The sequence below is a fragment of the Tiliqua scincoides genome, chromosome 1, assembly GCF_035046505.1.
Source record: "Tiliqua scincoides isolate rTilSci1 chromosome 1, rTilSci1.hap2, whole genome shotgun sequence".
Lineage (NCBI taxonomy): Eukaryota > Metazoa > Chordata > Lepidosauria > Squamata > Scincidae > Tiliqua > Tiliqua scincoides.
Window position 1 is genome coordinate 282,778,038 of NC_089821.1, and position 16,141 is coordinate 282,794,178.

General features: G+C 45.9%; 1 protein-coding gene across 1 annotated transcript in view; it reads left to right on the plus strand.

Annotated features, from left to right (window-relative positions):
* Positions 1-5,324: 5,324 nt before the first annotated feature.
* VSX2 (visual system homeobox 2) overlaps positions 5,325-16,141 on the plus strand; it is a 31,738-nt gene continuing 20,921 nt past the window's right edge. Inside the window, exons 1-3 of the mRNA XM_066626979.1 lie at positions 5,325-5,766; positions 6,941-7,025; positions 11,302-11,425. Coding sequence (XP_066483076.1) covers positions 5,325-5,766; positions 6,941-7,025; positions 11,302-11,425 — 651 coding nt within the window. The remainder of the gene's footprint in view (positions 5,767-6,940; positions 7,026-11,301; positions 11,426-16,141) is intronic.

Below are 16,141 nucleotides of genomic sequence, written 5' to 3' on the forward strand. Positions count from 1 at the left end.
TCAAATAACTAAATGGCTCCCTGTTCCAAAAGAGCTCACAATGTAAAAAGATGCAAAAAGAATACCAGCAGACAGCCACTAAAACAGACAGTGCTGGGGTGAGGTGGGCCAGTTACTCTCCCCTTGCTAACAATAGTCTCCTTAATGAGAGAGAGAGAGAGGGCAGCTGGCTGACAATCCATCTCTCTCCAGCGGACCCCTTCCTTCCCCCTGAGCACATAAAAGAAAGGTGATCACTTTGCATTGGTGAAGGGAGGGGCTGAGTGAAGTGCCTTTCTAAGCTCTTGGAGGATGACTGATTGATGGTCTTCTTAAGGACTCTTATCTTACATCACAAAGGGCAGCAAGGCTGTTTTTAAATCACCGGAGCAAAGAAACTTTGTTTTTTAAATGAATTTGCTATAGTGCATTTTTTGCCATCCACTGTTTGGAATGGAACCCTCAGGAATAATGAGGCTCAACCTGTAATTACTCTTCCTAGCCACTGCCAGCACCTGGAAATCCAAGAGCAATGCAGAATCCAGGACAACCCTCAATGCATATTCACTCCTTTAGAGGAAGTACAACCGTATGCAAAGTTGGTTGATAACCCCATTTTGAATTGCAGGTCTCTGGACCAACAGCACTGCTTTTTTCCCCAGATTTCATTTCAACTTCGCCCTCATCTGAAGCATTAGGGCCCAATCCTATCCAACTTTCCAGCACTGGTGCAGCCACAATGCAGCCTCAAGGTAAGGGAACAAACATTCCCTTATCTTGAGGAGGCCTCTGTGACTGCCTCCCCATCATAGGATACAGCACATGCTCCATTGGCACTGCTGCACCAGCATTGGAAAATTGGATAGGATTGGGCCTTTAGTGGCTCCACAGACTTATTGGCTTCAGGCAGGGATTCATGATATCTGCAGTTTGATGGATATAGTGAGATTGCATATGGCCTTTGATGGAATAGTGAGATTCAGCTAGATGCTGACTGCACACAGGTGACACCCATCTCCAACCCCCCCCACCTCTCTTTAATAAGAGATGTAGATGTTTCATGTAGATGTTAACTTGAAGAACAGAAATCATCTACATATTCTTCTTTCCCTCAAGACTCTCAAGAGAAATGTTATGAAAAATGTTCTTCCATGAGAAACAGGAGAACAAGCCCTACGAGGAAAGGTTGAGATCAGACCAGGAAGATCCATCTGAAATGTTGTGTGGTTCTTGAAAGAAAGAAACTTCTATGATTGTAAAAATCCCCTTGAGGGATTTAGAAACGCCTGCCTATGTAAACCGCCTTGAATAAAGTCAGAGGAGTAATCAGATGACCAGAAAGGCGGTATATAAATACATAGTTAGTTACTCGTACTTTATTAATGAAGTCCCTTTAAATAAAACCGGAAGTCCTACACTTCCACAACTGAAGAAACCAGGAGGATCACAGTAAGGGGCTTTTTAAAAAGTAGTGCAGAGGTGGTTGATCAAAAGCCACTTTGGGTGGCATCCTGAGTTGCACTGCCCCTGAAGGTGACACAGAAAGTAAGTGGCAAATATGCCAGCTGCCTCTTTTGAGACCTGTAGAATATCTGGGCCATGCAAGAAATCCCATGAAACAGTGTAAGGATATGCCTAGATCTCATACTTGTGATTTAAAAATGTACTTTCAATAGTTTGTAAAGCAATGGCTTTAGGAATGGAAACAATATTCTTTGCTTTTTACAATCTAGAAAGCACGGAATCACACAAGCGAAACAATCTCTTCCTAAAGCAGATCAAAAAGAAGGAATATCTGATTCTGTATGACAAAACACTAAGGGCACAAGCCTAACCAGGTCTACTCAGAAGTAAGTTCTATTTTGTTCAATGGGGCTTACTCTCAGGAAAGTGTGATTAGGATTGCAGCCTAAGAGAATAGAGGAAGTGCATAACTGACACTGGGAGTAAAGAGACAGATACTGAACAAATTAAGAACTGGTATGGTCCACATTTGAACTAAGAGTTGTGTCCTTAAGCTCACTGTATCAGATTTTGACCACTATTTTGGGGGAGAGGGGATGCAAAAGAATTCCTACGAAGTATTTGCAGCAAGTATTGTTTTGTACAAGTATTGTACACAAACTTCAGAGCCATAAACACAACATCCAGCAATCGTAGTGATCTCATTCAATACTCCTTAGTTATCTGAACAGCAATGAACTATACATACAGCAATACATACTATGATTGTGTGCTTCCAAAATTAGTCCCCCCAAAAGAAAAAAGTTATATCCTAAGAAAGTTAGCCATCACTACTGAGCACCATTAAAATCAATGAGACAAGTTAGGCATGACAAACATAAATCTTTACCATTTTGTATGCGACCCTGTAAGATTTTTGTAGCAGATATAACACCTGAACCATTTCAAGACTAAGATATTGTCAGGATAGAGAAACCTGTATTTGGTACCTTAACCAAATATGATAGACTGTTCATGGTCCTGGGAATCTTAATTGTAAATCTACATTCTGCTTAGAATAGGATTAGAAGAATAGCCAGTAACTATGTAGGCATGCCAGGGGTAATTTTCCATTTCACCTCATGCTCTCCCCCCCACCATAAGAAGGCATGCCAGGGGTAATTTTCCATTTCACCTCATGCTACCCCCCCCCCCCATAACTTTGTCCCAACTGAAGTGGGTAAGGAGGCATCAAGTCTACAGTGAAGCCAGCCTCTGAGATTACCACTGACTCCTGTTGGGGCAGATGTCCATACCGGTACAATACTGGTACTTACCATGACTCCGTGGGGGCTGAGAAGGGCTCAGTAGTAGAGTACATGCTTTGTATGCAGAAAGTCTCTGGTTCAATACCTGGCATCTCCAGGAAAGCCTGGGAAATACCTTGGACAGTCACTGCTAGTCAGTGTAGACAATATTCAGTTGGATAACCCCCTGCTCTGACTAGATATAAGCTTCCTTCATAAGAAGGGAGTTGGTGAGAGTTTTGTTAGTGCATTCGTTTTGCATTAAAAGCTATTTCTGCCCAATGTTGCATATATGCAACAGGAATCAAACGTGTACAGCTGTGGGCTGGGCAGAAATGGGTTAAATGATCTGGGTGATAATGGGCAAATACTTGGAAAAAATGATGGTCCATTTCCTAGGGAACATATACAATGTAACTCATACAATGTAAGCATAAAACAACAGAGAGCAGGTAGAAACAACAGGAAAGCAGTGTGCAAGAAATGCAAGATGTTTTATATGCTGCACTGTCTCTTGAAGATGTGTCCCTCTTGGGAAGCTTCCGTGCATGAAAGGATGGGCAAGGTGTTTAAGGAACAGAGTCCCACACACTCAAGTTCTTTCCCTTAAAATCAAAATAAGGGCATATTCTACTGGAAATGGATAACTTTCAACTAAACTATCTTTTGAGGGTGGAAACTAACAAGATGTCTTGTTTATGCTTGCAAATCATATACCAGTATGAAACTACTTGGATGATCATTTGAACATTTAGATTAATTCTTTTAATATCTGAGAAAAAGAAAATTTTGTTCATTTTAATTTCTGCTAATTAGAAACGAAATATCAGTATACATATAATTTGGCATATTTAAATAAATAAATATTTAAATTTCAATCAATGTTAAATAATATGGATTTCAGAAAATACCTGATTCTGCACTGAAAATGAGTTAATGAATTTAGAGTCTGTTTTATTGAATCCTGGATAAAAAATTCTTGGCAAACTGAAAGTTTGTTTTTTTTAAATGTCACTTTAAAATTACCTTGTAGTGTTAAGAGTTAAACCACAATACAGTACAGTTTGTTGAATGCAGTGAATTTTGAAGTCATAAAGGGGCAAATTTCAGTCAGTTTCTTAAGTTTTCCAAAAACTTTCAATCCAAGAACCTATATAGAGAACCATATTATATAGTCCAATTTCTATTACAGTAAAATATATTGAAGTTAAAGTTTGATTTTATTTCATATAATTGATTTAACTTATAATTGATTTAACTTTTGCTTCCAAAATCTCCCCTTTAATATATCTTTGGTTTTATGTCATTTTTTTTCTGATAGAACATTATTTCCGTAAAAACAACACTGAATTCACATTCTAGAAAACTAGCTGTATACAAGAAATTAATTCCAGTCTAACTTTTCGTTTTGTCACTGTACTAACTTACTGTCCCTCTTGGTAGATCTTTGTTGGGTATTGATCAGAGTCACATCTAAGTCCAGTCAAAAGAGTAATTGATTGTTCATTTCATCTACATGAAAGCGGTGCCAGCTTCAACCTGAACCTCAGACTAGACGCATTTTGCAGACCGCAAATCCAGGTTCTCAAGGATTCTCCAGATTCCAGATTATCCCCCAAAGAACGTCCAAGACCTGTTGGGCGGGCAGGCAGTCACGCGTCCTTTCCTTTCCTTTAGTTCTTCCAATACTTGGAGAGGAGCCACATTTTCAACCAAGGATTGTTACCTTGTTTAATTGCAAACAATCCGAATGGAACTGGAGACCTTGAGATACATCCGTTGCAAAGCGAGTGTTGCAAGTCCCCTCCACACAGCAGCCACTTGTTGGAAGGGCCGGGAGCGGGTCAGAACTCTCGCTTTCGTTGTCACCTTCAAGGCTCTGGATTCGAATTCTGAGGAGCCCCCACGGCACTGCAATGGGTTCATCGGTGGTGGTGGGGGAGCCGCTCGCAGGTCCACGGGGCAGCGCTGGCTCTCTCGCTCTCTGGACTGAGCAGACAACGAAGAGCCCAAGCCTATGCCTGTCTACTCAGAAGTAAGTTCATTGTAGTCAGTGGGGCTTACTCCCAGGAAAGTGAAGCTAGGAGGACAGCAGCCGAAATCAGCCTGTGGCTCTTCTTGCCCTCTGGTGTCCCTTGCTGAGCTGAGCCAAGCCAAGCCCAGGCATCGGAAGGGCTCCCACCCTCGCCTGCCCTCCTCCACCACTGCGGGCACCGCCGCACGTGCCTGCCTCTCCTTGCCCGGGCAGGCTTCGCAGCCCCCTCGAGGGCAGGCCTCCCGCTGCGGGAGGGTCCTCTCGCCTTCCCCCGGAGGCGCCTGGACAGCCAGCCCTGCAGCCCCCGGCCAGGGGCACCTCTTGCTCTTCCCCGTGGGGAGGCAGCTGCCCTCCCGCCCGCCTCTGCGACGACCTGCCCGGGCCCTCCTGGGGGGCGCCCCCCTCCTGCCCCCGCCCCTGGCTTTTCGGGACTCCGCCCGGCTGCGGGCCCTGCGATTGGCTGCCGGGCTCTGACCCCGCGCGGGCTGCGGGCTGGGCGTATAAAAGGGGCCTGAGGCGGGGGCTCCCGAGCATTCCCGCAGCGGGCACCAGGGACCAGCATGACGGGCAAAGCGGGGGACGCGCTGGCCCACAGCCTGCCCGGCAAGCCCAAGGCCCCCGACGGCGCGCTTCCTCCGCCGGCCCCGGGCGCGGCGGGGGCGGGGGGCGCGGCGGGGGGCAAGCCCGGCTCGGGCCCCGCGGCGCCGCGCTGCACCGGCTTCGGCATCCAGGAGATCCTGGGCTTGAACAAGGAGCCGCCCTCGGCGCACCCGCGCGCGGCCCTGGACGCCCTGCCCGCCGGGCACCTGCTGGCCGCCCGCTCGGTGCTCAGCCCCGCCGGCGTGGGCGGCATGGGCATGGGCTTGCTGGGCGCCGGCAGCCTCCCCGGCTTCTACGCGCAGCCCACCTTCCTGGAGGTGCTGGCCGACCCGCCCGGCGTCCACCTGCAGCCGCTGGGCCGCGCCCCCGCGCCGCTGGACACCAGCCAGACGGCCAGCTCAGGTAGCGCTTCCCTGGCGAGGAGGACGCGAGCGCCCGCAGCGCCGTCCCTCGACGGGCTGGATGAGGGCGCTCCGGGGGCTTCCTCGACGGCTCTGCCCCGCCGCATCTCCACCTCTCCTGGGGATCGCGGCGCCCCGACAGCTCCCCAGTACTGGGGGGCATTCCTGGGCGAGCACGGCCTCCTCCACTCCCCTCCTTTCCCAGGGACCCCGTTCCTTCCTCCAGATGTGCCCTGCCTTCCTTCCAACTAAGCATCCTGCCCTCCCCCCCCCACACCATCAGTGCGAATTAGAGCAGTGGGTTGGGGACCCCACCGGCAGGGCCAGGCCACCAGCTTCCAATACGATTCCGACTGAGCCACTTTCACCTGAAAACAACCGAGTCCCTCGAAATGCGAGGCCGGAGCGGCACTTTCCTAGCTAGAGGCTCTGGCTTGTCTTTTTTGGTTCTCTCTTTGAGATTTTTTTAAAGTAATAAGCCCCAGGGAATAAAAAGAATTGAGTAATTAAAAGAAGAAGAATCCAGGACAGTATAAACAAAAGATAAAAATATAAAAGAAACAGAAGCCCCCCTGGAAGCCCCTAATGGAGAGGCGAGTAGCTGCTTCGAGCTGCCTGTAAGAAATGCCCACTGATGAACCCAGCCCATTCCCCCTGGTTCCAGAGGAGACTTTCCTTGCCCCACCCTCTAAATAAAGGACTGACTGAGGAAGCGATAAGAGGCAGGAAGCGTTTCTGGGATCCCCAGGATAGCAAAGTTTGAGGGCCCCACTGCTATCCTGGCCCCAGATCCAGCTGTAAACTCTGCCTACTTTGAAGGGGGTCTCGAACCTTCCTGTTGTCTTTTCTTTTTAAAAATTTAATTTCCTACTTTTGAACATTTGAATTTGAATGTTAAGCAAACCGCTGGCTTGGACACAAACCTGGGATCCCAACCCAGGAGGGAGAGAGGCAGGGAAATGTGCCCGGAGCAAGTGAGGCGTCTCCTGGCTGGAGAGATGGACTGGGGCTCCCAGGAAACGAAATCTAAGCAGAACAAACGAATAAAAGCCCCCCAGCCCCGATCCAAGCCCATGAGGACAAAGGCTGAAGGAGCAGCCCTGGGGAGCCGGGAGGGAGAGGCGTGGGATCTGGCCCGGCCCTCAGCCCCATTGCTGCCGCCTTTCTGTCCCCAGATTCTGAAGATGTTTCCTCCAGTGACAGAAAAATGTCCAAATCCTCCTTGAACCAGAGCAAGAAGCGGAAGAAGAGGCGGCACAGGTAAGCCCCTGCCTGGCTCTTGAGCTTGGGAGGGAGGGAGGGTCACTGGGGCAGGGCAGGCTTGGGGTCCTCTGGGCAGGCAATTCCCCCACCTCAACCATTAGGCCCTCAACTGTTCCTTCGCCCCTGATGGAGTCAGGATCGGGGCCCTGACCGTGTGCAGGAGCGAGAGCAGCTGAACTCTGGAAACGGGCCAGCCAAAGGAGCAGCTTTCTCTGTGTTCTTTGGATCATCCAGGATCTGCCTCCAGCTGGTCCATAAAGAGCGCAGATGCAGAGCTGGCTGCCACAAAGAGAGGGAGGCAAGATGCGGGCTGGACCTTCAAGGCCAGGTCTGATGGTGTTGGTGTTCTCAGCGCCAACCCCAAAAGGCAGTGCGGCTCTCCCCCTCCGTTACTGCTCATCCAGCTGGCTGCTCTTCACCACTTTCCCTTCTCCCAAGGAGCTGCAGTCCCCCTGCCCAGGGGCACCTAATCCAGCTGTCTTGGCTAGTAATCCATTGTCCAAAAGGTACAGCATGGAGGGAGTTGTCCACCGGGGCCTCTCCTTTTTCATTCTCCAATGATTTGGGGGCTTCTGATTCTTTTTTAATTTGAGAAATTTGAAGTTTATTTGCAATCGCTGGAAGCCTTTAAAACCAAGTCAGTACTTTGCCAAACCGGAATATCTGGTTATTGTAATTTTAAAACAATAGATGATATCAAATCCTTTTTATAAATGACCTGAGCATTGTCACCTGCTCCAGAGGTCTGATGAACTATGAGGCTCATCAATGGCTGGTGTTTGGTGGATCTCTCTCTCTCTCTCTCTCTCTCTCTGCTGCAGTTTTTTTTTTAAGTACAGTACTTAAAGCACTGATGTGTTCAGCCAGGGAATAGAACAGTTTGGAAAACAGGAGGTGCCTCTGAGAGGAGGAGAAAGTGAAAAGGTCTTCCAAGGGAATCTGTCCTTTCCCCCCAGATCTGCCACAGGCAACCTTGACCCTGTCATTTTACCTTTCCTCAACCTTTGGGAATTGGACACTGTCCTCTTTCTAGAGTTGCTGTGCAATTGAAATCCCAGCATCTCTGCAGATGGGAAGGATACCTTGGAACATCTTCCCAGGGGAGCAAATAGCGAATCCATTATTCTTGGGAATTCAAGAGGATAGCAATACAATCCCTACCTATATAAATCAGTCTTGCTAAGAGACAGAATGTGTGGATTAAGACAACATCCTGGGCTAAAATGTAGGGAAGGGCAATTGACTTAAGCGCTTGGTCATTTCCTTCAGAATTACAACTGTAAAGGCAAAGATCATGCCTCAGTTCTCTAAAAATGGTCATGGAATATGGTGTCTTATCCAAAACCTGACAGATGAACTGGAGTAATGTAAGGGAGTGGGTTCAAAATTAATTAAATTAAAATCAAAATTAAATCAGAGTACTGCAGTGTACATTTCTTATTTGGATCTAGAACTGAGGTGGCTCAAAATCTGAAGGTTACAGTGTAGAATTTATTGGTCGTTTAAATTTTTCATTTAACTTTTTTTCCTCTCATTCAGTATATTTTACTTGTAAAAAATCTCTGATTGATAACAAGCTGTTTCTCCAACAAGTAGTTGCAGCATGGGGAGGAACTAGACATCTCTGTGACTTTAAAGTATGTAAACAGGAAAAGGGAGGCATTTTATTTATTTGCTGTACAGAAGGGACTAACTGGGAAGATCTTTTTAAAACCAAAATTTAAGGTTGCATTTCAGACGGGTGCATTCTGCCCGTGGATTTTGCAGGAACTGTGTCTCCCAAGAGAAGTTGTAGACTTTAAAAACAACCACCTCCCCCTTTTTCAAATCCTAGAAGGGATGCACAATAAGAAAGAGTTTTCCATTTGCCGAGATAAGAGAGACTGAATGGTTACATAGTACACTCCAACCGTACTGATTCTAGGAGAGCAAGAGCAAAGATAGACCTTCCTTGGAAAAGAAATCCTGTGAGTTCAAAAGCAATTTAAACAAATATTTCACTGCAGAAGAGATCCTTTGTATTAACAAGCTCCTTTTGTTACCACTGTTGTTGATCTGATTCAGTCCTTTAGATTTTAAGTGCTGGAAGGTGAAAAGCATCTTCGTTGTCCTAGTGGGAATGTGTAAATCATTTCAAATATTGTTTTATATTTATTTCGTTCTCTTTTTGAAGCTCTGTTTCTTCATTTTGCTGGAAGAGCTTAATTACCCCTCTGTGTGTGTGTGTGTGTGTGTGTGTGTGTGTGTGTGAGAGAGAGAGAGAGAGAGAGAGAGCCAAACACACTTAAGATTTAGATGAAAATGCTGGAATACAAACTGCTTCTTGGGTAAATTAATCTTAGAACTGGAGGATTTCCAGGCTCCAGGAATTGATCTGGAAGCCTGATGCTCATTCAGATTTGCAATACAACTACAGGATGTAGGAAAACTGCACCTTTTCTTCTCTGCTGGCATCTTCCTTCATCCCCCTGGAGCATCAGCTCCTAGATGCTAGTTTGAGGCATGTCTTATCTACACATATGCATGAGACAAACAGAAGCTCAACTGCGTATAAGGGATATGTAAACTAGGAGGAAGCCAGCCTTTATTGTGAAATGTGTTGTTTTGAAGAAGTAAAGGAGATGCTTAAATACCCTGTTGCTAGTGTAGCACAGAGCTTGAAACTGGTGCTTGTGCCTGACAGAAGTGTTCAGGATCTGGGTAGTGCTCACTTACAGGATGAGGAGATGAGAAGGGCTGGGCACCTTCAGAATGCAGAACCTGAGGACTGTGTTGCACCCCATCAGTGTTCTCAGTTTCAAATACATGCCTGCTGCTTATTGTGCAGCAGAGCTGAAAGAGGAAGCCCATTTAAACACGATTTAAGTGCTGCATTGCAAAGATAGCAAAAAAAAGACCAAAAAAAAATATAAGAGAATCTGAAAACTTTCATTTTACCATAGAATTATAACCTTCAGAATGAAGCTACCCAGTATGGTTATTGTGAGGGCAAACTCAAGTTTTCCCTTCTTCGAAAATGAACATTGTCACTGAAAAATCACATTGTGCAGAATTAAAACTACTTAACTGTTTTGAAATTGCGCATTTTGAATCTCCTGTGACATGCTTGGTTTCAGCACTTAGTAGGTGTGATGTTATACATCCCAGAAGAAAGTTGTGCTAGTTCTAATTTGCTTTTGATCCATAGCATTATTAGTTTTATTTGGGTCGCATACAGCAAAAGATTACCCTTGTTAAAGGCAGATAAAAGATGATAGAATGAAATACACAAAGATGGCTTAATTTTTAGCATACCCAGGGACCAACAGAGAAGGCTCATATGTTAGGACAGTGCTTCATATATGTGTCTAAGAAAGCTGATTTTATACTTCAATCCTAGACACATTTATTTGGATGTAAGCTCCATGAATTTCAGGCAGTATACTTACAATATACTTATATATATACAGGCAGTATACTTACAAGGAAGAGTGTTTAAAACTACAATCTCAATGACAGAAAAGAAATTCTAATATAGCATCTAGACTGAGGAATAGCTCATGTATGTTGTTCTGGGTTCCTGAAGGAAGGGTGGGCTACCACTGTGATGAATAAATAAAATTACATTAGCTGACGGTTTTGCTCCTTTTTTGTTTTTCTGCTTTGGCTTTCTAGGAGGTTGTATTTTCTCTTTAAATCTTTGAGTTGTTTCTGCTTGAACAGGGTTTGCTTCTGTGATACTTTTATTGACTGCTAAGAGACGAAGGAACCTGCAGCAAGTCCACCCATTTAATAAGTGGCTAAGGTTGCAATCCAGGGGATTGCCCATAAAGTGTCACACTTTTGAGGAGGACCCACCTTATTTGTCACAGCTTTGCTTCCTCTTTGATGTATGGTTCAAAACAAGTCTGGGTCCCATTTGCTTCAGGGATATAAGCACATGCCTTTCTAGATGCTACAATTATGTGCACAGTTACTTAGGAGTAAGTATCATTGAGTTAAGTGCTTCATGTGGTAGAGTAAGTGTGGCTAGCATCAGACTGCAAAGTGCTTAGCTGTGGTCATGTCATGATGCCTGTGGATGATTCGCTGTTGTACAGATCTACGTAATATTATTTTACTTCTCATGGATTTCCTCACCCTATGGCTTTACTGTCTAAAAGAGAAGCCCCATCTATGTTTTGTCTACTTTCTTAGTTTTTTCTTAAGTCCTCCACCCTTTTAGGATTACTCAACTTTTTGTTTTATTTTTACTTTTTTTAAAATTTTAAATCAATGAGTGTTATCCTTTCAGGACAATCTTCACATCCTATCAACTGGAAGAGCTGGAAAAGGCTTTCAATGAGGCCCATTATCCTGATGTTTACGCAAGGGAGATGCTGGCTATGAAAACAGAACTTCCTGAAGACAGGATACAGGTAATGAGACGGCTGTGAGATCCCCCCAAAATGACATGGTACTCGTTCTCTTTTCAGTAGTCTTCATTTCCTTCACAAAGGACAATGTAACTTTTAAAGACAGAAGTGGTATGTTATGCTGAAGGTTTCTCTTGTAATCCAGATCTCCAAAAGCTGATTCACAGTGGTGCATTAGAAGATAATCCTGACTTGGTGTGCTTGTTTTGTGCTTACTGTTGCATTGTTTGGCTGCTGGTTGTACATTAAGACATTGGATGCAAAGAGATACAATAGTTACTGCATGTAAACTAGAAAAAAATAATTGAGAGGGGCAGTGTGATGTGAGGGGAAGGTGAAAATTGTCACAGATGAAATGGCATGAATAGATAGGGCTCAGGTGTTATCTGGATACATTGTTGAGGAAGGAATCAATTTTAAAAAGTCACTCAAAGAGAGGTCAAAGTGTTTCAAATGCAGGAGAGCTGGCATTTTGGATTAAAAAATAAATTCTCTCAACATTCCCTTGAGGAACAGAGTGGCCCATGGCTGGTGCAGGAATCCAGATAGGCCTACTCAAAGATCATGTGCTGACAGGGAACATTTTAGTAAACCCCCTCCAAGTAAAGCACATTTGTGACTACTTGTGAGCCAGTTAACGCCTGCCCAATGGCATGTGCTGGCCTGCCGGCCCTGAATCCTGGAGCAGCGCCTGCTGGTGCAAGTAAGGGTGCACCAAGTGGCCCAGCAGTGGGGGGAGGGTGGTGGGAAGAGGGGTTTCTGGGCAGGGGGAGGGCAGAACAAGGGACAGATTGGGCCCAGAATGGGGTGGATCAATGGAGGCCTCCTCCTAACCCTCTTCCTGGGCCAGGTAGCCTGACATGGTACTTCTTGGATTTGCACCAGCTAATTTGAGATTTGATAAGCTGCATGGGGTGACTGGGGCAGATTTGAGAAGCCCCATGGGGTGGCTGGGGCATTACTCTTGGGAAGGGGAAATATATCCCCTTACTTCGAGGAGACCTTCAGCCGCCTCCTAACCTGCATTGGATACAGTACAGTCCATGAGCCTGGCTGTGCCAGTGCAGGTTAGGATTGGGCTGCCCATTTCAAAAAGTTTGCCATGAAGTATGCTGCTTAAAAAAATGTTGAGTCCTCAAAATTAGTTTCACAGTTATTTGGATCCTGACCTAGAATTTTATAGTAGTGCTTACAGTGTGCACAAAATTTATTCATTCATACACACAAAACCAAGTAGCTAACAACCAAGTTATTTATTAGTATTATAAGGAATATTTATATACTGCTTTTCAACATAGGCTCATTCAGAGCACAATCCTAAGGATGTGGTTGGCCAGCATAAGTCCCTTACAGCGGCCCAGGCGGGTCACAAACATTGCGTAAAGCATGTTTGCAGCTCCTTAGGAGAAAATCTAGCTTGTGCATGGAGGTGTGCCGGCCCACGGAGGCCAGATTCGGCCTCCATGGTGGTGAAGGACAGTAAATCTGCGCTGGCTGAGCTTGGCCGGCACGGGGGTCTGGGAGTGTGTGGAGAGAGTGGGAAGGAGGCGTTTCCAGGTGGAGGGAGGACGGGCGGGTGGGGAGAGGGAATCAGGGCCAGGATCCAGCAGTTATATCGGATCCTAGCCCCATTCCTGGGCAGTGTGGAGTGGCTCCAGGCTGCTCTGTTCTGTGCCACCTCTTTAGGTGGCACAGATCTGGGTAGACCCATTGGGGCCGCTGCAGCTCTAACTGGGTTAGGGGAATTTTTCCCCCTTGCTTCATGCTGAGCCTCAGTCAGCCCAAAACTTGCACTGGATATAGCACTGGCCTGCCTGTTCCAGCGCAAGATTGAATAACTAAATGGCCCCGTCCCAGAAGGGTACGCAATCTAGAAAGATGCAGAAGAAACACCAGCAAACTGCAGACTGAATTCACATGACTGAATGATCCTGTGTATCAATAAATTTCCTTCAAACAGAAAACTAGCATGTCAAGACTAGGCTAGAAGCCTTCTACACCTAAAGTCTGAAGTGGTGCAGCCCAGACACAAATTTACCGCTTCAGTGAGAACTAGACCAAAACCATACATGCCAAATTTTATTTTTTGACAACCATTTTGCAACATTTACTTTAGTGGGATGTAGATAGTGCCTTAAAGCTGAATGCTGAAGTTGTAAAGAGATGTTTTTTTATTAACAAAGGTCAGTGTCTTGTCGGTGTTATCTCTAAGTGCTACTGTCAGATGCATCAGCTTTAAGGACACCAACACTTAAGAACTGGCAAGTGATCAGCAAAAACCGATTACCATTTATTTTTTACTAAGACAGGAATTGCCTGGTTGTATTGATTTCTCTCAGTTGCATCTCCTGCTTGTGTTTAATGGGTCCTATCCTAAAAATCGCAGCCTTAAAGCCTAATCCTGTGATGAGCCCCTCTGCTGGCAAATAAGTGCAAAGTCATGACCAGTACTGTGGTGTTGCTGGAAGCCATAGCTGACCCTGGATGTCTCACCGATGCTGACTTTGGTGCTGGTGTGTGGCATTATGGTCTTATGCAAAGGCAGCATGTAACACAGAAGTTTTTTTAAGTGGTGTCACTTGGGACAATTAAACCATGACAACCTTAAAAAGCATTGCAATTGCACAGGGTAATCTTCCAGGGCGAAATGCCACTTCCTTGAAATGTGGTGGAAAGAACTTCTGAAGAGGGCAACTGATGTGCTGAATGGGCCTGCCCTAATTCCCTTGAAGTGGATGTGCTTGCATTTGTGGCAGTGTGCACTGCCTCATATCTCATTGCAGCTACGACTGCGTATATTTAAAGGTGTTACAACCTTAACAGCACTGGGATGCTAAAGGATTGGCAGCATCAGGAAATTATGAACACCACAAAAAAGATATTACTTTACAGCTTAACAGCTGAGTCACAGTTGGCAGAATCATGTTATGAGATACTGATGGAAATCAGTCAGCATTTCAAGCCTTTTTTTTATAGATCCCAGCTCAACTTCATTCCTTTCTTCCCACACACCATCTTTTAAAATTGTGTTCTTCAAGCTACATATGTGCCCATTCTTTGGGGCATACTTCAGATATTTGCATATCCAGACATGGGTCTAGTGCCTGCACTTCTCTTAACCCCCCTTCCAACATCCCTTGGGCTCTTACCTTCCATAGCATCCCTACATCAGTGCTTAACCAAGCTATAAAGCTGTTACTTAAATTATGCACTATAAATCACTCTCTCTCCAGATCATTAAATCATTTGGTAGCTCTTTGCTGAACTCTTTCCAATTTGTCAATCTTTATGGTAACAAGATATCAAGTGTGTATTGCAGTGTTCTATGGAGGTTCCTTAATGAAAGGAACATAGGAACAAGGAAATCTGCCTCATACAAAATCAGACCATTGGTCCATTTAGTTATGTCAACACTGACATTATGAAGAATTATGCTTTTGAGGCTCATAGGTGGCATTCAACTGATATTAGCTCATATTTGAGATCACATTACATCTCATGCATTTTGTTTACTCTGTCTGTCTGTCTGTCTGTCTCCTCCCAGGGCAGGCAGTGGGAGGCCCCGGGGGCAGGCGGGCAGGGAGTGGGTGGTGGGGCTGGAATCCGGATCCCAACCCCTGTTCCTGGGGAGAACGAAGCAGCTTGAAGCCGCTACTCAGGTGGCGCAAGTCCAAGGAGACCCATTGGGGCCAGCAACCCTTACCCGGGGGTAAGGGGAAATGTTTCCCCTTACCTGTGGCTGAGCTGCTTATGGCCACTATTCTGCTCTGGATATAGCACAAGTCTCCTGGCTTGCCTGTTCCAGCACAGGATAGGATTGCGCCCTTAATTGTTTGTGCAAAATGGACATCATCCAAGTTTTCATTTATGTGCTCTATGGACATGGGCACAGACTGCTGTAACCTTATACAATATGCCATAGAATATGGCAATATATGCCCCTGCCAACTGGTTAAAGAGGCACCTTTTAAAGTTCTGTCCTCTTATATTTAGCAGAGGAAGAACAACTTCCCTCTTCACCCCAGCATAACATCTTTTCCCATGGCTGCTGCTGCTGTTGTTTTTGTTTTGTTTTGCACCTTTTAATATTGTGGGTGTCGGGGTTCCCCTCCTCCCCCGAGTCCCCAGCTTACCCAGGGAGGAGGCTTCTGGACCAGAGCAGAGGCAGCAGCCTTCCCAGCCCTCTCAGGAACAACCCTGGCAACTCCAGGTGAGAGGAGTTGGGAGGGAAACAGAGAGAGAAAGGGGAGGAGTTGTGGTAAGCCCAGGGAAGGGCAGGCCCAGAGACAGGCCCTTTTTATACCATCCCTGTGAGGGAAGGGGAGGGGCCAAAGGGGAGGAGTTTGCCCTACATAAACCTGGAGGCCAGGGATGACAAGGCGGTTGGTAGTTGGAAGAGCAGGCAGGAGGATCTGCTGCTAGCAGCCCCTGCTCCTGACTAATGAATGCTGCCAACCCAAAGAAGGGGAACCGGGTGATGCAACCCCCCCCCTTCTTGTGGGGAACGAGTCTGAGGACTCCACAAGGGGTCCCCCTCGGAAAGGCCGGGCGGGCCCTCCCCTCCCCCACAGGGAGGCCTCACAGTGGGCTCTTAAGCTATTTAATTATTTATTGAGCCTTTTAAACTGCTTTGAACTTTTTTGTTTTTGAAAATGGTGTATTAGTAGTAGTAGTGTCTTGACTCTATGCTAATTACTAAGAATATTTGTGTTGGCAACC